General features: G+C 44.9%; 1 protein-coding gene across 1 annotated transcript; it reads right to left on the bottom strand.

The window, feature by feature from the left end:
• Positions 1-4,921: 4,921 nt before the first annotated feature.
• Positions 4,922-20,664, bottom strand: ZGRF1 (zinc finger GRF-type containing 1). Its single transcript, XM_041396830.1, has 26 exons — positions 20,644-20,664; positions 20,448-20,528; positions 20,279-20,335; positions 19,644-19,829; positions 18,595-19,260; positions 16,083-16,181; positions 14,973-15,078; positions 14,792-14,892; positions 14,444-14,588; positions 13,028-13,665; positions 11,888-12,026; positions 11,336-11,520; positions 11,031-11,218; positions 10,380-10,519; positions 10,147-10,293; positions 9,446-9,560; positions 9,086-9,342; positions 8,497-8,656; positions 7,837-7,914; positions 7,543-7,690; positions 7,158-7,285; positions 6,768-6,891; positions 6,091-6,267; positions 5,805-5,939; positions 5,444-5,705; positions 4,922-5,037 (listed from the first exon to the last, which is right to left on the bottom strand). The coding sequence occupies exons 1-26, from the start codon at positions 20,662-20,664 to the stop codon at positions 4,922-4,924; spliced, it is 4,599 nt and encodes a 1,532-aa protein (XP_041252764.1).
• Between the last annotated feature and the right edge of the window lie 937 nt (positions 20,665-21,601).

Raw genomic sequence — 21,601 nt, 5'->3', positions numbered from 1 at the left:
CCTTGCGCGGCGGCTGGACGGGGCCGCACCGGGCAGCACCGGGAAGCAGCGGGCGCGCTCTCCTCGCCTCTCCGGCGGTGTGACGGTTCGCCGGTTTGACGGAGCGGGGCCACGCGCGCGCCCCGGGGCCGGCCGGCCCCCCGCCCCTTCCCGGCCGCTCGTCCTTCACGGGCCCGGCGAGGAAAGCGAGGGAGAGAGGGGTTGTGGGGGGCGCTCCCCTTCCGTACCCTCTCATTGCCCGCCAGGGTTTCGCCTTCTGGGGACGCTTGGTGCTGTGGTAAAGGTGCGTAGGTCCGTGCGTGGCTTGCTGCTACGTTTGCATCGGGCAGAGCCCGAAGTGGGGGAAAGCCCGGCACTCCGGGCGTCTCCATGCTGTCAGATATAATTCACAGGCTGGAGGAGACCTTATTAAAAAACACCAAACGCCAACTTGTCAGTGCACCAGGAAAACCTTCATTCCTTTCATCCCTCTTCCCTCTTCCAGCCCTCTCTCAGTGGCAGAGCCTGGTGACATGCCGCTGAGTCGGCAGGCTGGCTTTGCTCCACAGACCGCCTTCCACTATCCCAGGTTGCTCCAAGCCCTGTCCAACTGGTCTTGGACGCTTCCAGGGATCCTGTGCCAGGGCCTCCCCACCCTCACAGGGAAGGATTTCTCCCAATATCCCATTTAAACCTGCCCTCTGTCAGTGTGAAGCTGTCCCCTCTTGCCTGTCGCCCCAAGCCCGTGTCAAGGAAATGACAATGAAAAACCGAAACCTCAGAACACTCTCCTCTCCCTGTGGAAACACCGTCAGCAAGGCACTTGGGGGGAGTTGGGCTTTGAAACAGAATTTTGTTTGCGACTGCTAGAAAAGTTCAGAATAGATGAAAGAGCTGAAGCCTCTGCAGAAGCCGTGCTCAGCACAGCACAAACTCACACCCAAAGCAGTCCCTGACTCGGGATGCATGGCCTTGGGGAGCGACTGAGGCCGGGCGGGTGCCTCAGTCAGCATCTCTGTGATTCTATAAAACATCCTAACACTGCCTGGCTTCCTTGTGCAAAACGGGAGGCTCACAGCTCCCCTCGGCATCCGAGTGGAATGATGCAAAAGAACCTTATTTCTTTTTCTGCACTTTGAGGGGACAAAGCAGAGTACACTTGTGACAGGGCCAGCCCATCCCTCTGTCCCCACCTTGCTTGCCGAGATTTCTGTGCTTCCATTGCTGGAGAGGGGAAGCACACTCTATTTTTCTGGGGTTCAGTCCCATTCCTGCTGCCAGCCCCTGCCATGCAGCGTTTATTTCCGCAGGGTTGAGCACGAGGTGCCCAAGGACAGGTCGGCTGAAATGCTCAGAGCTCTGGAGAGGCGCTTGTGTGGTCTGTGGGCAGAGCGAGGGCCGAGCTGCTCGGCCGGGCCGAGAGCGGTGGGGAGAGGAGGTGGCGGGGGGGAGAGGGAGTGGGATCAGGAGCGGGAATGCTGCTGCCACTGCCCACCGCCTGAACTGTCCTCCAAGGGTCAAACTGTTCAACTCCAGCCCCTTTGCCAGACTCAATCCTACTTTAGGGGAACAAAAGCCCAAAGTAGGCAACGATCAAGAAATGGGAGCACAATGATTTAAGCTTATCACACAGCCCAGAAATAAAGGACGCTGAGCTCGTGTGGGGGAGAGGGGGAGACCTTCAGAAGGGCTTTGTTTGCTGTAAGAAGATTGAACTCTGAGGCGACCCGATAGCCCTAAAAGTTTAGGGTCTGTGTTGCTGAGAGACCTTTGGGCACAGCCCATCCACACGTCGACCTCACAAGTTGAGAGCCGGCCTTAATGGCCAGCCTGCCTCAGGTGAACAGGGGCACGACATCCCGGGAAACGCGGGGACAAAGCTGTGGGGACAGGGTGGCCTGACCCCTCCCCAGCTCTGCCTCCCTCGTACCCTGCAGTGTCCTGAGGGCTCGGGGTCCCAGGGCTGCCCACACACACCAGGGTGCCCTGATCCCTGTGTGATCCCTGGGCAGCACCTACAAACCCTGGGAGTGGGGTGCTTGTGCTCTTAAGTGGGGTGTGAGAGTATGTCCCCACACAACAGAGCACTGTGGAGGGAAGCCATCAAAAGTGCTGGGGTGCGTATCCCCCACATCCTGATCCAGGTCCTTCCCGAACACCCCGTGCACGCTGCGGCAAGCAGTGCCACGGCGAGGGACAAGACGAGGAGCAGCCCCCCAACTCCCAAGCTGTATTAGCACGTTTGGGGTTTGTTCTGGGATCAAGGCGAGGAGGGTCCCCCCAGAAGCGCTGTCCCGGCATCTTTCCCTGGCTCCCCCCACCCCGGCCCTCGTCGGGGGCCGATTGTTCCCGGCGGATTTGCATGGCAGGTGCAGGCCTGCGGAGCGATTTTGCACTGCTGGCCCCCCGCCCCACCAAGAGGGTTTGCCTCCCCCCCCTTGTGAAAAAAGGCTGCCGGTGCCTTCCTTTCCCATGAAGAAGAGAAGAAGCTTGAGGATCGCGTGAACACGCTTCAGTTTTCTTATTCTTTTCTATAGATGTGGGGAAAAGAACAGCCGATTGTGTGAAAAACCCAGTGCCTGCAAAAAGGGACATTGGCCATCCAGGCGAAGGTGCGCGAGGGAGAGCACTAATCGCTGAACCAGGAGACAAATACGATTACCAGCTCCGAGCCTTGAGTCAGAAAGTCTCATAGACTTTAAGATGTTAATCCCCAACATAATCCTTCCTTTGGCGTGTAGGAATAGTGCAGCCACAAGAGTTGTTTTGTTATTTATATTGGCGTTTAATAAAACTCAGCCAGTGGTGAATGGGCTGCCCACTCTCCAATGGTAATTAATTCCCTATTTCAGTGACCCAATTGTGCTGGGATAGAGCAGTGGGACAGTCCCACTGCCCCAACCCGCCTTTGTGCAGCTACACGGCTCTCGTGCTTCAACAGCTATGGAAACTCATTCTTTTGATGTCATTCAATGAGTTTTCCTTGGGCATCTTCTAAACTTCAAGGACCCTTTTCTTTCTCGAACGCCTGAAAAGCAGGACTAGCTTGACCACCTCTGTAGAATTTAATGGTTTGGTGAAAGGGCCTTTTGGGGGGTGTCGGGGGCGGGGGTTTGTGTGAGGAAAGAGAGAAAGAAAATTTGGCAGGCTGGCTATCAAACAGGGGGATAGCCAAGCTCGGGTGTGCCGAACTCACTCGGCTCCTAATTTATCCAGGTCTAAAAAGCCGCTTTTCCTTACTCAAAACACTCGGGGGCTTCTCTTGGTCAAGGCAGCTCTAGAAGGGATTTGCCAGTGAGCGATAACTGTTTTACGGAGCTGAGTAAAGACAAAACTGGTGTTTCAGGAAGGAATTTCCACCCAGAAAAGGGAAAAACACCTGGATATTTTTGCCCAGAAGGGCAAGAATACCAGACACCTGTAACAGGTTATCGGAATGAAGCATGTCTGCAGGTTTATACTTTTTGTCTGTGTGGTGAGGTGGCTGAAAGAGAACACGTGAAGAACATGGAGTTATCCCGCAGAGCTGCCCCAGGCCGGGCAGCCTCTTCTATGTCTCAATACACACTTCCAAAAAAAAAAAAACCCCCCAAAAAAAAAAACCCTTCGCAAGTCACAAACAATTCAGGATTCAACTAAGAAAACACAGAGTGAACCATATGGCCGGGGTGGCTCGAGTTGGCTGCATTTTCCCTCAGACAAAGAAGGGATTGAGAGTTGAAGGAAAGGAGAAAAAAACCCAACTTTCCGGCTGATGAAGCTGTTGTCTGGAGGCAATGATCCCAAATCTCAAGGCTTTATTCCAGGCTCCGACTGAGACGTGATATGTCATATGATTAGCATCTTTCATATTTACAAGAGTAGTGCGGGCTGCCAGTCTTTAGAGAAAGGCGAGAGAAAGAAGGGGCATATGCTGAAATGGATTTAGCATTTGAAAGAGAGAAAAGAGAGCGGATAAATACACTTAAACGAGGATTTAGTTTTACTCCCGTTGAGTTCTAATGGCTTGTTGATTGAGATTTTAGGGAGCCGGGACAGAGGTGTCAGCAGTAATTTAAAAGCGCCATTCAGCCCTCCCCCGGCGGAAGGAGCGGGCGCTGCCCCCTCAGGACGGAGCGGTGCTGCGGCCGCAGTGGCGGGCTGGCGGGAGGGGCGCATCACCGCCCGGAGTGGCTGCTTCCTCCGCCGCGCGCGCGTGGCGCCATCTGGCGGCGGCGGAGCCCGCGGGAGGCCTGAGGCGGCCGGGATCGGGAAAACCGGGAAGCGCACCGGGAATTCCCGGTGAGTCGGGCACCCTTCACGACGGACACCGCTGCAGCACTGCTCACAAGCACCGTCCAGCCTAGCCTCGAACACTTAGAGGCACGGCGCGGCCACAGCTCCTCTGGGCAACCTGTGCCAGTGCCTCACTGGTACTCCCATGGAAGAATTTATCCCTAATATCCCAGCTAAACCCATTCCCTCTTGTCCTGTCACTCCGTGCCCTTGTGACAAGTCTCTCTCCAGCTCTCTTGGAGCCCTCACAGGTCCTGGATGGTGCTTAAGATTTCCCAAAAGCTGTGGAAGGGCTATTTTAATCGTTATAGCCAAGCTTCTTCCTGGTTGTCACTTACCTGTAAATATTGAAGGTGACAAAGTTGCTCTAAAATACCATGGTGTTTTAGTCTGAAGAACAGTGAAATACCACTAGTTTAATTAACTAGACTGTAAGCATAAAATGATTGCACTTCTCAAGCAGAAAAATCACTCTATTTATGGTTATTGACCAAATAAAGTCACTTAAATAACTTTTAATCTTGTGACTACAAGATCAAACAGAAGTATCAGTGTGCTGAGGTCCAAACAAAAATACCCCACATTAAATAAATACTAGATTACAAACTACCAGAGCTATTGCTATAGACAAGCAGTTAATATTTTCTTCATAAAACCAAGAGGTATTTTATTTTTCCTTTTTCTTACGCTGTTCTTCTTCCTCCCAGTTCTCCAGGTAGGACTTGAGAATGTCATTTAGCTGCTGCTCACACTGGCCTGCATGTTGTAAGCCATTTTCCCATCCTGAAAGCAGCAATAAATAGGATAATCACATCTCTCTCTATAGCATCCATCACAGAATCAGCCCCTGGCAGTGCCAACATCTATTTCCCCAAGAGCATTGACTGGCTGTGATATTTCTGCTTGGAAAATGGCTCTGTGGAGTTCAGTCACCAACAAGATGCTTTCTTTGATGTCAGCCAAGCAGGTAAAGTTCCTTTACTGGATAAGAAAAACCCCTTGGAATACAGAGAGTAAAACTGCAAATGCACAACTTGCACATTCTTGAATTTTTTTTTTTTTTTGCAATATATTAGATTTTCTGTGTAATAACATTATACAATATATAAACATGGTAAGGTGTATTGTACATATCTAGTTAAAGATAACGAGGTGCAGGTTTGAAAAACCCCAGCAAAGAAGCCCTTACCTCTGCAGTGGTGAATTACTCTCCCCCACAGCCTGTTCCTGCTCAGACAGGGCAGACTCCCCACAATCAGCAGGTGCCTCCTGGCCCTCGTCAGGGCCACGTTCATCCTCTTCTCCGAGTCTATGAACCCGAAATGCCTGGTCCTGACACAGGACAGCACGATGATTTCCCTCTCTGCGCCTTGGAACGCATCCACCGTGGACACCTGGACAGGCTTGACTTCAAAAGCCTCGGAGTGAGCCCCACTGAGCAAACTCTGGATCTGGGGGCAAAGAATCAGGGAAGGGGGATGAGTTTGGCTACTCAGTGTACATTTAAGAGAACAGCTTTATTGATTTTGGTATTGGTTTATGATACAAACCTTGTACATTTGTGATTTATAAAGGGTAATCACGCCAATATCAGCTCCTTCTATTCCACTTGCAATCAGAGACTGGATGAGCTTGACTGTAAAATGAGCTTCTGCCATGTTATAGAAGCTGTTGTCTCTTTCAATCTGGGAAGAGGGAAAAAGATTCCCAAATCAGCTCTCACCAACAACGCAAAAAGGAATGGAATGGAGGAAAAACAACAATATTGGCTTGTTATATAGGAAGTGCTGAGGAAAAACTGCAATATTGACTTGTTATAAGTGCTGAGGAACTGACTTGCTCCACGCCGTGAACGCTGTAGAAGCAGAGTGTTGGGAGCCATTCCAGCAGAGGAGCCCTGTCCCCCTCAGAGATGCCATCCGTGAGGTGCCCGTGGTAGAAGAGCTCGTTGGCGATGGCGCTGAGGGCAGGGTGACAGCGGTACTGTGTCCGGAGCAGGATGGGGCTGTGTCCCTGAAGAATGAGGACACAGGCATTAGGGCTGGCAAGAGCTCACCTGCATGGAGCTTGGAGCAAGCTGGGCTACTGGAAGGTGTCCCTGTCTGTGGTGACCTTGGAGGTCCCTTCCAACCCAAGCCACTCTGTGATTTTATGAGATTTTGCAATGCTGAAACCTTGATCCTCTGATACCAGGACCAGAATTCCCCTAGTGACTTCAGGGGACTTTCAGTTCCGCTCTCCACCTTTTCCAGCCTGTGTTCAGCAGCACCTACCACTGGAAGAGCTCATCTGCATGGAGCTTGGAGCAGGCTGGGCTACTGGAAGGTGTCCATGTCTGTGGTGGGAGTGACCTTGGAGGTCCCTTCCAACCCAAGCCACTCTGTGATTTTATGATACTTCACAATGCTGAAACCTTGATCCTCTGATACCAGGACCAGAATTCCCCTAGTGACTTCAGGGGACTTTCAATTCTGCTCTCCACCTTTTCCAAATCTGTGTTCAGCAGCACCTACCATTAAGCAGAGCCGGTCGAAGAGAGTCTGCTCCAACCCCTGCTCATGAACACTCTCAGACCCTTGAATAGTTGGTGGCAGCTGCTTGGGGTCTCCAACAAGGACTAGCTTTTCACACTGAAACCTAAACAAAAACGTGAAAAAAAACAAGGAAAAACCCAGTGGTCTAAAAAACACGTTGAAGTGTTCACAACCAAAGCACGTGCTTGTTTCTGCATCACGCCGCTTCCTTCTCCAGCCCAGTTTAACAACACTTAAGGACAGATCTCAAGTTAAAACCCCTCTTTGTGCTCCCTAGGGCGAGACCTCGGTGTTCACGTGCCCACAGAGGTGTGGAGCGTGGCACTGCTTGGGGCCTGTGTCCCTGCTGGCCCCTCAGGAGGGCTGTACCTGGCGATGGGGAGCAGAGAAGCCGGCTCCGTCATCTGGCTGCACTCATCCAGCACCACCACAGGGAACCTGAGCGCGTTCAGGCAAGGGAAGGGGCAGGCAGCACACGTCACTCCAACCACTTTCACCTGCCCTCAGCGAGGAGAAAACGGGCAGACACAAAGTTAGGATCATTTCAAAGCTCGTCTCTGTGCAGCAGGAGAACACACCCACATCTATTTCTAGAAACAGGACACTAAGCTATACCTGTGCAATCAAACCTAGCATTCACTTTCTATTTCAAAACCAGGAGTTTTGAATTATAAATTCCCAGTTCCCATGTGCTAGGCCCTGTGGATAAGACACGGCAAATCCCTGCTTTCCCATCCCATCTCTTTGACTGTACCTGTTGCAGAATAGTTTTATTGGTCCCCAGTTTATGCTGCTCAATGCTCTTCCTGACATATATTTTCTCAGCTGGAGTCAAATCTTCTTTCAAGAGAGCAAGCAGCTCTTTCAGCTGCTCGTTTTCATTTCCTGAGCCTGCATGTAAACTTCAAAGAAGATTTTGTAACATACATTGCAGTAACTAAGAAGACCAGTGCTTAGAAAAATAACCACATTTTATACATAACAGCAATTTACAGCAATGTATCCTCCTACCCCAAATTGCTTCAGACCCCTCAAAGAGGTTCCTTACCTATGGGGAAGAATTGCTTTTGTGATTTTCCTTATACTTCCCACTCTTATAAAATCCTCAAATCCAAGATCGAGCAGACTAGAAAGAAAAAGAGATGAGAAACATTAAAGAAATGAAGAAAGAAATATTGAAAACAGTGTAAGATGTATCAGAACACTGAGGAACACAAAATTCCGTGATAAATGAGATGAAGTACCTCAGTAATTCTACAAAATCAAAATAAATTACCTCATCATGATTTAATGCCTTGATGATTCCCCTCTCATAGTCTTCCATATGTATCTTCCCTTCCTTTTTCCTTCCAAACCATGCATTCATTTCATGCTAAATTTCCACAAATCTGATCCTCTCTGCTACTCCTTCCCCTACTGCTACATCCCAAAGATTCCTCAGCAGTACTGCTTTGTCCTGATGGATTTTAATAGTTATTTGATGAGAGCAGAACCTAAATTAATCTTCTGTAAATGTTTTATGTAGCTCTCACTCTTTTAACTGTGCAAAAGAGCTGAGGCAAAATTAAAGCCTGTGTGTGGCACTTTTTAGGGAAAGAAATCAATTTTTTTAATGTCTTTTACAGGAAATACCAACACCAATTATCACAACAGTGCAAGTGCATTATTGGTTTTGGAAGAAGAAGCCATAAAAGCCTCAGCAACCCACCCCAGCAGTATCCTGTCCACAGCAACGTTGGTGGAAGAAGCAATGAGGAGTTTCCATGGAACAGCCCTCGGACCCTCTGTGGCTTCACTGCTTTCAAAGAGCTGCACGAGGAACAGGATCACCACAGACAGCAAGTAGCTCTTGCCAGCCCCAAAAACACCTGGTGTTTTGGAGGAAAAAGCCCAAGTTACAAGTGAGAATGTCCAAGAAAGTTTGAATCAATTGCTTTAACTTCAGTTATGCTGTGATTCCTCTAAAAAATTGCACGGGCTTGCTTACACTTACAAAAACAAAGCTAATACATTATAAGAAGTGGTATGAAATATGAAAAGAAAAAAGCTGAAGACAATAAATAACTCTGATTTTGTGTATAGGTATTCCTAGGTAAAACCTTCAGTGAAATCCTGCAAAAGGCAGAATGAAATTTTAATTTAATTTAAAGGGGCAAATGCTCTTACAAAACGGATGTATTAATGTCACAAGGATGAGAGGGGCAGATTGTGGCATTCCATATTAACAGCATTTCCCATTAATCAGCATTTGTGCAGAGATACAGTAGCAGCAGATGTCACAATTCCTGGCTGTGTACCACGGATGATGGTGATGGGGGAGCTCTGATGTTCCTGCCCTGCTGTGGGCTTTTCACAGGTCATCATCTGAGCTACGTGGATCAGCGACGCTGCCTGGTCTGCGTTCAGGGAGAACCTTTGGATCATCTCTCCAGCCACCCCCATTGCCACTTGGGAGCTCACAGGGCCAGACATCACGGAGCATTTCACGCTCATGGCAGGTGGAGTAAATTTCCTTTTGTTGGCTCTTTTAGTTGCATTTTCAGAATTAAAATTCCTAAGAAAACAAATAATAGCCAAAAGTCGTGATACAGTTTGTGCCTCCTGGTTCTGCTCTTCCTGCACGGGCCTGCTCACAGTCTCACAGGACAGTAACTCACATTTTCAGGAGATGTGGGAGCAGTGGTAAGGTGGATGGATTGAAGTGCTCCTCCATGTTCCTTAAGGAGGCCAGCTCACTGCTGGCATTACAAACCAGCAAGGCGTGAACACACACTGCAAAGGCCACAGAAAAACAGAAGGAAAAAGGAATTAATAGAGCAGAATTTTCAAGTCAGCTCAAGAAATGAATTATAAAATGCCAAAAGAGTAATTAACTGATTTTATCTTCTTCATTTACAAAACAACCCCAAAGCTTTAACTTAATTCAACAGCAAAGGCAAGAAACTTTTGCAGAATCACAGACATGTGATTCTGTGGCTTTTTATATAAATATAAACTTTCCAGTGAGTTGTTTGAGGCTTCTGCATTTTGGTTTTCAAGGACAGTAAAAACATATTCCTTTTACTTACACTCTGACAGTGAACTTTCATTGGATATCATATTATATAATTTACTACTTTCTTTATATTATTCTGATTTCTTCCCCACCCATTTGGAATTTGCCAGCTACTTTGCAGGTTTAACTGCATTAATTAATGTATTCAAATTATATATTCAAACATACAAGAAAAAAATACTGTGAATTAAATCATGTGCAAGGTCTGAGAAATTCTCAAATTCTCAGCAACTCATCCTTCATTGCTGGCTGGATTTTTCCTCAGTCATTTCCCACAGTTCTGAATGCTGCTGTGGAACTCACTGTTGGATCTCCAGTTGGAGGGACTGTAGCCTTTCAGTGGCAGCAGCTCTATTTCATTGTTGGAGGATGGTCCAAAGAAAGCACTGCTTGCAATGAAAGTATCCATGGGATCAAAGTTCAGAGTCTTGGAAACAACCCAGATGTCATCTGCCAAAAAAAAAAAAAAAAATGCAGAGTCCTCATCAGCTTCTCCCACTGCCACCTTTTAAATCTGATGTGTAAAACGTGCTCACCTTTGCTGTAGAGAGAAGAATGCTCCTTTCTGCTTAGCTTCAGGTATAATTTGGGTTTGGAGTCACCATCAAAGCTGGCAGGTGTATTCATAAATTTCTTGAACTTACTGTACCGCTGTGTTGGAATTTCAAAGGCTTTCCTAGGAAATGGTAATTTAAAAAAGGGGAAAAAAAAAAGTATGTAAACAATCAGCACATTTTGGATTCAGCACCAAAAATAAGAAACCTCCACAGATTGGACCAAGTGGGTGTACATCACCTTACAATAACAAATTTTAAATACATTGGTTTTGACTGCAAAAATCCCCTCACATTCAGCCACAGAATAGCCTTTAAGATGACTTCTGGCATTAAAATTAGAACCTTGAAGAGAATAAATCAAATTCTCCTGCTGAAGATTAAAAGAACAATAATTCAAATGCAACTTCTGACATTAAGCAATTGATCAAGCTGCTGATCAGCAGTTTTGATTCTTGCTAAAAACACATACAATTGCTATAAATATTTTTCCTTCACTAATTTAGCTCTTGCATTTCTTTACAGAAAGAAACCTTCACTCTTTAAATGTAGAGAAAACGTGTTAAATCCTGCTGAAGCCCTGAGCTACTGGAATATTTATAGACCTTGAATTCACACAGCATTTCAGGATACCTCACCAAAAGCTGGCATTCCTCATAGACAGCAATCTTTTGACTCCTGAGGTATGTCCCAATACTTTTTGTGTCGTGGAGCACTGCACTGGGTGTGGATTTTGTCTGTGTGGGGTTCACATCTTCAATCCACTTGAAAAAGGAACACTGCTCAGCTTTTGGGGCATCACAGGCAAAGAACAAACGACCCTGCAAGGGAAGGGATGGGAAAAAAAGTCCATGAGCACTAAAACAAGCAAGAAAAAAAGAAAAAGCAATGGATACTTTCACCCCCAAAGTGTAAAACCCACAAGGAATAAACAGCACCTTGTTTTGACCTTCTTTTTTAACCATCACCAGCTTAGCAGGGTGCTTGTGGTTGCAGAGTGGGGCAGAGCTTCCTTGGCTCTGGCTCTGCCCATCTTTCACTGCAGTGTAAAATGAAATATCCACCTTGGAGAGGGCATTGTGCAGTCTCTGTGCCAGCTCAAACAGCATTATGTTCAATTGCTCTAGGCAGGGAAAGGAGAACAGCAGAATCATTAGCACAGCCTTAGAATGCTTACACAGCTACACAACATTCAAGCAAATGTATTTCCATTGGCAGATTTCCATCCCAAATCAAAAATTTAATCTGAGTCTTAAAAGTAAACATGTGACCTGAAAAATCCACTTATTCCATGAAAAAAAAAAGGCTTAGGTATCTTAAGACTGAAAAACAGCCTTGAGGCTACAGAGTTGAACAGAAATGTACTGTCTTTTTGGTTTGTCTTTGCAATTTTGGGTATAGAAACATATATATATAAAAAACTGAAATGCACCCTGTTGTTTTAACAGGCCATGTTTAAAATGACAGCATTTGACAGAGCAGAGACTTACCTGTCAGAGCAGCTTTAAAAACCTGTTTGTAGTGAGTGTGAGACTGAAACACAGCTGGGATGGAAATCTTTCTTTTAGGAAGATTGGCATGTTTCACTTTATCCACAGGAGGGAAAGACAACTCAGAAATTGTTATGTCCTAAAAAGACCCACGAAAAGAAACCATTAGCAACTGTAAGACCTTGAATGAGACAAATATTGCAGATTTGTAAAAATACTAAAAAAAAAAATTTGCAGATTTGTAAAAAATACTAAAAATTTCCCTAGAGCTTGGGCTGCCAGTTAGGATGCACCATGAGGTTAAAATTGCCTCCTTGCCAAACAGCCTTTAATTATAGTAACACAGATAATACATCCAAAGGCTTTAGAGTAAATTTTACGTAGCTCAAAATCATGTTTTTCAGCACTAGGCTTGGGTAAGGAGCACAAAAACTCCATTTTTAACTCTATTTTTGCACAGAAATGAATTAATTATTAGTGTCTTCATAAGCTTTTAAAGTTTAGTATATATGGATTTTTGTATAAAAATACACACCATGTCTATGTTAAATGTATTAGTTATTTCCTCATCTCTACTTCACACAAATACTGTACTGGACAGTTTTAAAGAACCAAAAAACTTCTTTAAAAAAAGAAAGAGTTAACATTTTCTTCAACTCTCAAAACCATCTGACAACTTTAAAAACTTGACTTGTGGCTGGTTTGGTGTTTCCCCCCAGTTTACTCCATCTGCCTACTGAGCACCAACAGCTGTGCTAAATTTTTAGGTTCTTATTCAGTGCCATTATTTGATTTTGACACAATTAAAACTGAAGGAATTTATAATGTTTTGAAGTCAGAGACGAAGACTTGAAGCAAAAGCAGCTGTTCATTACAATGACGCTGATACCACAATTAAGAAAAACCCTCGGTGCCCCAACCATAGATGTCAAAACAGCCCAGCAGCTTTTCTTTCATCCTCCTGCCTTCAACATCCAGATTAAAAACCTAAACCTGGCACTGAATTACCTTCACAAAGGATTAGTCACGGCACTTCAAAAACCCTTTTTTTTGGGTGTCCCTGTGCAATCCTACTGCTAACACCTGCAGGCAGCGAGCTAAACGCAGCCCTTTGGGCAACGTGTCACCGTGGTTACACACCTGGCCCTCTCCTGTCCCGCAGCTCAGGTGACTCAACACCTTTCGTGTGGCCTCAGCCAAAGGTGCCTGCCTTAAGCGCAGGGAAAGCGGCTTCCCCTCGGAAACCGGATGGGGCTGGCTGCCGTTCGCAGCCCCGGGCCAGCTCCGGGCTGGCAGCGGCGGGGCACAGCTGGCACCGGTGGCTGTGCCCTCGGCCGTGTCACCCGGCGGCATTGCCAGGACGCTGCGGGCACGGCTGTCATCCTCCTCTTCCCCTTCAGCGCTGTTCTCAGGGATCAAATCGCTCTGAGCGCCGCTTTGGTATTTCAGCCACTTGCTTTGTCCTGCTTGGGCAGTCACATTAGGGAGCGCTGGTGGCACAGATCCCCTTTGTCCTTCTTCCGTGTAGTCCCCAAACACAGAGGTGTGGTGATTCCTGTGCTGGGGGCCGGGAGCACTCCTAGGAAATGCCGCTGGCTCGCTGCACAGATTGCCTCCTGAAGAGCCCAAAGAGTGCTGGACCTGCTGGCTCTCAGTGGGGTAAAGCACGTCAGGAATCTCGTGGGTGGCAGGCAGAGTGACAAAAGGAGCTCGTGTTTTCGTCTGTGGCTTCAGTGCTGGCAGGCTGCATTCCTGGGCATAGCTGGATTTCTCCCGGGCTGTGGGGCAAAAACAGCTTACAAGCAACCTGGAGCACCTAGGGGTGGCACTTCAGATGCACCAAAAGGAAGGAAGTCTCAATTCTTCCTTCTGCACCCTGTCTTCTAGCTGGGAAGCTCTCTGGATTGTTCCTGTGCAGTATTACACTAAACGATGGATTTAATGTGATTATTTTAATTTTTTTTTTTATTTTTAATTCTTTGAAAGAAATTAAAATTTCAATTTTTTTTTTTTTGAAATCTCCATATTCAGAACACATTGTGTAGCCACTCTGCTTGTATAAAAGACTTATTATTAAATTAAACATGGTTGTATTCTGGAGGTCATTAATCTGCTGTCACTACCAACTAGAAAACACCCAGCTTAACATCAAAAGATAACCCACAAACTTATGAATTAATATTAAACAATGCAGGTAAATAAGCTCTTACTACCAAAAAGCATCCTTTTGGCTAAATTAATTATGATTAGTAACAGTTATAGAGAGGTGTCAAATGGGATAGGGTCAGAGGACAGCTGAATATGGAAGAAAACTCAAAGCAGGTAAATAAAAACATAGGGATCATTTAGAAGCTCAGCTTACAGCTTCTTTGCCCCCCAACCAGAAGCTGATTTTTCTTTATAAAACTAAATCCCTCTACTAAAGTCTCTTTCAGGAGAATGTAATTGGCAGAGTAACTGTCTAGGATGGGCCCAAATTCATTGTGCTTCAAGAATCCTCAGAGATGTTTCAGCTAAAACACTGTGAGGTGCCAGTATAAATCTGTCAGTTCTTACTGAAAAAGAAATCTGGGAGTTGTGGTTCCCTTGGAAAGATGCCATGTCTCAGGGGCTCCTGGATGTCTCCAACAGTCTCCTCATTTCCCCAAGGTGGAGAAATTGCAGAGTCTGGATCAAGTGGGGAAGTCAGTTCTGGTGAAACCTACAGGTGAAGAATTAACATGGCAGGTGAGTGACTGGAAAAAGACCTGCTTACAGCTCTTTCATCAGTGTCCTCTCTCTCACCATTCTGAACAACTGAAATGTCTCTCAGAGCTGAGGTAAAACAGCTCCAAAAATAACAAATTGCCACAAACACACAGGAAATAAAGCCAAAAATATCTGCAAGAGGCAGCCAATCCCCACCTTGCCAGGCTCCCAGGCAGCCCACTGTGCTTGTCTCAGGTCAGAGGGTGGCTGTGACACTGCCCATGGAGGCACCTCAGGACACACATCCAATGCCAGTGCTGGGAAAAACAGTGAAGTGCTGAAATCATGCAGAAATTTTGAGGGCAATCACTGCCCTTCTCCTTTTACTTTCACTCACAGGACTGATTTATTCCTGGCTCTTCAATCACATCAGGCTCCATTTGAAAATTCCCTTCTCTTAAAATGTCAACATCATCCTTATGAAGGCTCCTGGAACCTGGAGACTTAATTAAAAAATAAAAAACATAAGCAAAAACTTACTAGAAATTAAACTCTTTATCTTCTTTTTTTTCCAAGTGCAGCTGAACAAAGGAGCAGAAAAAACCAACTCACACATTACGAAGTTCTATGACAAAGGTAAGTAAAAATAATTGGTTTATTTATTGATGTGATTGCAGCAGTTTAAAAATGAACTATTTTCTACCTCTCTTAAAATGTCAACATCATCCTTATGAAGGCTCCTGGAACCTGGAGACTTAATTGAAAAATAAAAAACATAAGCAAAAACTTACTAGAAATTAAACTCTTTATCTTCTTTTTTTCCAAGTGCAGCTGAACAAAGGAGCAGAAAAAACCAACTCACACATTACGAAGTTCTATGACAAAGGTAAGTAAAAATAATTGGTTTATTTATTGATGTGATTGCAGCAGTTTAAAAATGACCTCTTTTCTATCCTAAATTGACAGGATAATTTCTTGCACTAAGGTTAGTATGGATAACTGAACCAAAAAAAAAAGTTTTACCTGTCTCAAGTCATAAAGGTCATAATTCCTTGAAAAGAGGGGTGAGAAAAACGCCTCAGCTGCCAAGTCCATGTTCTCTGGGTGCTGCTGCCATCCATGCTGGGAGCATGGGGCTCTCAACACGACCTCACTAGCTGCTGATCCTTTCACTTGGTACCCTTGGAAAGCAACAGGCTGCACAATGCATGGGAATTATCACCAACAGCAAGGAGAAGCTGCTCTGCCACTACCTACAGTCAATACAGGGACTTTTGACACATGCAACAAAAATAACCTGTTGACTCTGCAGAAGAGAAACAAAAAAATGTGGTTTTCTTTCCTTGCAATTTGAGTTGAAAACTCATGGAAAACTTCCTGCAGTGAACTGTACTAAAAATCACAAGAACTGGTTAAAATTTTATTAGGACTCAGTACAATTAGCAAACCATTGAACTGAAATTTAGGAAAGACTGTTAATTATAGTTGATTTCCACAGGAATGGTACCTTTGGTTGCCAGTCACACGTCCCAGGGTCCCTCTGGGCTGCTGCTATTGGTACAATATATGCCTCTGTCTTCTGTAATAAATTGTCCACACAGTTGGGCTGCATAGAAGGGATCAAAACCTAATTAGTCTAACAATTTAATAACCATTTCAAGTGAAAATTTAGGCTAGGAAATGTCTTGTATTTATACAAAGGAAGCCTTTTCAGTTACAGCTTTTTTATTTGGAAGCCAGGACCATCCATGACAGGATAAGAAACAATGTTTGTTTTTCAAACAAAACAGGAAAAAGGGAAGGATTTCTAAAATCTTCCTTTTAGCTTTAGATGGATTGAAAAAAAAACCAAAGCTGTTAAGAGCATTGGATAAAAATCAATGTGAATTATCAAACACCAACAGTTTTCCCAGTGTATTTCAACCCAAATGCTACAATTCTAAGGAAAGCCATGTATTTAAAAAGATAATGGGGAAAAAAAAGGTGGTAAAAGATGGGGTAGGGAAGGAGCATTACCAGACATATCAATGGGATATTAAACATTACTAAATACTACACTTCTCATTAAGTATCTTGTAATACATGAGGCCTCCTGAATATTGTCAACAAGACATCCTCTATTCATTACCAGCTTCATCAAAAATGCCTCTAAGCAAATTGTAGCTCAACCTCTATGGTTCTTAAACCAAGAATTTTATTTCAGGAGCCAGGTGGAAAATGAATTTATCTTGTACAGATAAATATATGTAGTCAAAAATTGGTTACCATAAGGCCAGGAGAATCAAAGTATGAACAGGAAGATGCCTGTAAACTTTCTGAGTAAGGCATTTCTGTAAACTCTTTTATAGCTACAAGAGATGGAAAAGCACAGTGAGTTACAATCAGTAGTCTGGGGTTTTTTTACATGAAAATATCTGAATATTTACAGGTCTTGCAAACCTTACCCATGCAGCAAATTGCACAGTTAGGATCTAACTGGATGAGAGCAAACAGAGACAGACTTGCAGCTCACAATGTTGCTTTAAACAGTAAAAACTGCATGAGAGAACCTACATCACACATCACTCTAAAAGTATTTTTAAAAATGAGGAGAAATGAGAGAAATCAAACAGGTACAGACATACAGAATCCAGTCTGAAATAGAAGCTGGCCTAACCTTCATCCTTCTCAAGGGGTTCAAGTGTCTCTTTAGAAGTGTCTGTTTCACAGAACATGCTGCTGTTTTCCTCCATCCCTTGCAAGCTCTCTAAGGCTGTGCTATGCTGAGTCAGAGCTCTCAGAAGAGCAAGATCATTCACCAAATCAGGGAGTCCTGAGGAATTCTCAGCCACTGCTGTGCATTTCAGGCAATCCACCCCTAATGTGTCTCCTTGGCAGGCTTCAGGAGAAGCAGTTTTGCTCTCTGCATTTTCCAAAGCAGTTCCTCCTCCTGCTGTTTGCTCTGGAGATGAGTAGCCTGCTCCTAAAGGATCTGATTTCTGTGACAAAGCCAGCAGAGGGCTGCCTGGTTTCATGGCATCACTCTTAGTAGCCCAGCAGTGCTCTGAGCCACCATCTGGGGATTCCATGCATCCAAGCTGTGAAACTCCTTCCTCGGTCCTTTTGTCCAAGGCAGAAATTATTCTGCTGGGGGAAATACTTGTGAGACCTCCAGTGGCCTCAAACAGCCTGGTTTCAGGGTGACATTCATTAACAGTGGTGTCCCCAGGCAAGGGGTCAGAGTGCTGCTTTTTTACCCAGGATGTGCCATCACAGCCATCCAGATCCTCCTCTTGGTTTGTGCCTTCAGAGCTTGACTGACTCTCACTGATCCCTTTTACGTTGTGTCCATCCCCTAGAAGTTCCACTTGGGTTCTGGTCTGCTTTGCAGTGTCTTCTGCAGCTCTCCTGGCATCACTGGCACAAAGCTGGGGTGGTGTATCCCCCTCTCCATCAGATTTGGAACATTTGATTTCATTTTTGCTGTGTGTCTCTACTTCACAGCAAGAATGAGGCTTCAAATGTGGGCTCAAGGCAGCAGCTTGTGCTACATCTTCTCCCTGGAAGCTGCCTGGGCTCCATGAAGGCACGTCTCCCTCAGAGAATTCCTTCCCTTCTCTCTCACACACATCATCCCTGTCCATGTCATTAAAATCAAAAGTCTCCATTAGGTTAAAGTTAACCTCCATCAGTTCCCCATCAGGACTACAGCCTGTGCCCTGCAAACTGAACTCCTCCTTCCCAATTCCAGCTTCAGTCCATGTCACATCCCCAGAGAGCTCCGGGTCACTAGACACTCCCTCCGAATTTTGCCTTGGATGAAGCTCACTCTGCATCTTCACAGAGCAATTCTCCCTAAGACTGTCAGTCCCTGAATGCTCCCTGTATCCAAAGGGATGGTTTTCAAAGGCAGTTGGACTTGCTGAATGTGAAATGTCACCTGAGGATGGGACAAACTGACTGTCACTCATTCTACTCACAGGTAGGCAGTAACTATTTGTGTTGCAGTGATCTTGTAAATCTTGACTTAAATTATTTACCTTTTTGTCTTGTCTCTGTCCTGTCACTTCTTCACCACAAGGCTGTTCAGCTGAATTTGGAAGTGTTTGAACATTCCAGTCCTTTGTATCATTTACATTTCCCTGCACAAAAGGCAGGCGCTGGGTATCCAGAAGGAGTTCTTTAGCAGGGTCGCCTGAGAAAACAGGTAGGACAGGGCTTTTTTTGTCACATAAACCTGCATTTTCTGCTGCCTGAAACCTGGAGAGGCAGCCTGTGGTTCCAGATGTTTGCTCCCTGTGTCCCTGTGCTGGTTTAGCCTTGAGCAGAGCAATGATCTGTGCTGTGCTCCTGATGTGCTGGGACACACCAGTGTGCCCAGGGAGGAGAGGAGATTCCAGCTTCCCAACCAGCTGATGGGAGTTGTGCTCCTCTGTCTCCTGCCAGCTGTCACTACAGGGAGCTGAGAGCAGTGAGGACACAGACATTTGTTCCCTGCCATTGTCCCTGCAGCCCTCTTCCTGACTGCCTGCAGAGGGATTCGTTCCTGCATCCTTCTTGCGAACCGTGGAAAACAACGGAGAGCTGATATAAAACTGGGATGGAAAACTCCCTTGGCACTCCTTGGATGAAGGCAACGCTGCTGGTTTTCCTTCATCTTCCACAGCTGGTATTTTCTTCTCAACTTGGCGTGGCCCCTGGAACCCCTGGGAGAGAAATTTTCCATGAATCCACGTTTTGTAATCAGGTGTTAAAAATGGGGCGCGCTGCGTTGCGACCAAATGGCCTGAGAATATATCCTGATCAAAGCCACGTGAGGATTCACAGGGGCACAGAAACAACCTCAAACCCTTGTGATTTTTACTGCAGGCAACACCAGTCCTGCTAAACCAAATCTCCTGAATGTGGCAAAAATAAATTCGGGATTACAGCTAAAAAAAAAACAAAACCAAAAAAACCAAAAAAAAAACCAAACCCCAAAACAACAAAACAAAGAGGAAGAAATTACCTATATATTCACCATTCATGAAAATATGTGTTTTGCACTGCATGTAATCAAGAGACATAAAAAACTGGAACAACAACACACCGTAAACTTCCTTTTCAAGCCGACAGGGAGGTGTATTGGGGGTGGAAGAGCAGGTTTGGCACAGTTTCTGTTCACTGCTGGAGTTTCTGCTTTCCTTGGCTGCTCTTCTGAGGGCTTTTCACTCCCTCTGACTGCTTCAACTGTGATTAAATAGCGCTCACTTTCGAAATCATCTCCAGGAGTCACCTGGAAAAGGGAGAGCAGCAGTGTGCACATAATAGCACTGCATAAGAAACAATATTATATAGATTTATTTTTTAAAATATACAGTATTTTAAGTACTTGTATGTAAAAAATCCAGCTACTTACACCTACTCTATCACAGGTGCCATATAATACTTAGATTTATACATATATTGTAAAAAGCAGTAGCACTTGGCTCCAATGATTATTTCATATATCTCTGTAATACACTGCTTTTACCACAGAGGAAGAAAAATTCCATGAAAGCTTCTGGACAAAAAGTAAGATCTAGTCATAAATAGGAGCTGTTTTTCCTTTCCATTATTTCTAGCATAGTTTCATATCAACAACTGGAAAAATTACTCTTTTGGCCACCGAACAAGTGTTTGAAATGCTGCCTGAAAGGCAAACTACAATCAGGTATAAAAATAACAACTCTGAGCAAAACATACCTGAGATTTTATAAAAATGCTCTCCAGACACTGTCCTTTATCATCAAACAAGGTAGCCTGCAAAATAAAAAATAACATTTTAAATAACCAGTTATTTCACAAATCAACTCGACTGCCACTGGAGTAGCAGATAATACTAAATCCAAGAATTTTAAATCTGAATTTTCACCTGATTTCTGCCAGTTCTCACCCTCAGAATTCCATCCTGCCATGTTTTTGATTTTTTCATCTTTTGGTGAGTGTACAACACCTGTTTTAATATGTAAAATATTGAAAAAAAAAACAACCAAGAAGTAAGAAAACGTTCAAGTATTTCAGCAGCTGCAGTCTTTGAACTTAATTGCACAGTGTTAAAAATCACTCACGGTAAATTCTTGAGAGGCCATTGCTTTGGCAACACAGTCATCCACCAGATTATTTCCCAAATATCCACATTTACCCACAGCCTGAGAGACAGGGAAACAGTCAGGATGCACTAGAGCTGTGAAGGAAAAGTATGGACAAAAAAATTCTTATTTTTTCCCCTCAAAAAAAAAAAAAGAATTAGAGGTAAGATTTTTTACAGTGGGGTAGAGCTGCTGTGGGCATTTTAAAGAGAAACCTCAAAAACAATCTAACAGACTGCTGTTAAAAAAAAAATCAAAATCTCAAGATATTTCCCAGCTTTTAGACAAATTCATTCATTTAAATGAATGGCTGGCAACTCTGAATAGTCTTATTCAGAATTACTTGAATTAAAAACCCAAAAGATTACTTGCAGGGAAAAAAAGACACCCAGACAAACCAAGCCAAAAAACACAAACCAAAAAGAGCCCAAAACAACCCAAAACCAAAGCAGAGAAGCTGTTAGAATGATTTTGTCCCAGGTGTGGAGCTGGCCATGCGTGTTTAGCTTATGCAAAAAATAACTGACTTCCTGTGGATCTCTTTGCATGTTTGAGGTGAGATATCCTAAAATAATTTTTAAAACTTATTTTAAACCTATAAATATTTTTAATTAATATTTAAATTTAATATATAATTTAACGGAATAGTTTATGTAGTGTTTAATGTTGATGTATATCACGCTTTGGAGCGGGGAGAAGCGGTTTATGTGATAAAAGGGGAAAGTTTCGCGTTGTTTGGCATGGTCGCCACCTCCTCGTGAGGTGGAAATCCTCGGAGCCGCCTTTGAGGCCAGAGTCATTCCCCGCGTCCCCAGAGCGGCGGGATGACCGCGAGCCCCTCGGGAGCTCCCGGTCCAGCGGGACCCGCCGCCGTCACAGGCGCTGCCTCCGCACGGCCCGCTCCCCCACTCCATCCTCCCAGGGGATGCCCCGAGGC

The sequence above is a fragment of the Onychostruthus taczanowskii genome, unplaced genomic scaffold (assembly GCF_017590055.1).
Source record: "Onychostruthus taczanowskii isolate IOZ18803 unplaced genomic scaffold, ASM1759005v1 scaffold131, whole genome shotgun sequence".
Taxonomy (NCBI): domain Eukaryota; kingdom Metazoa; phylum Chordata; class Aves; order Passeriformes; family Passeridae; genus Onychostruthus; species Onychostruthus taczanowskii.
This window is presented reverse-complemented; position numbering and strand designations above follow the sequence as displayed.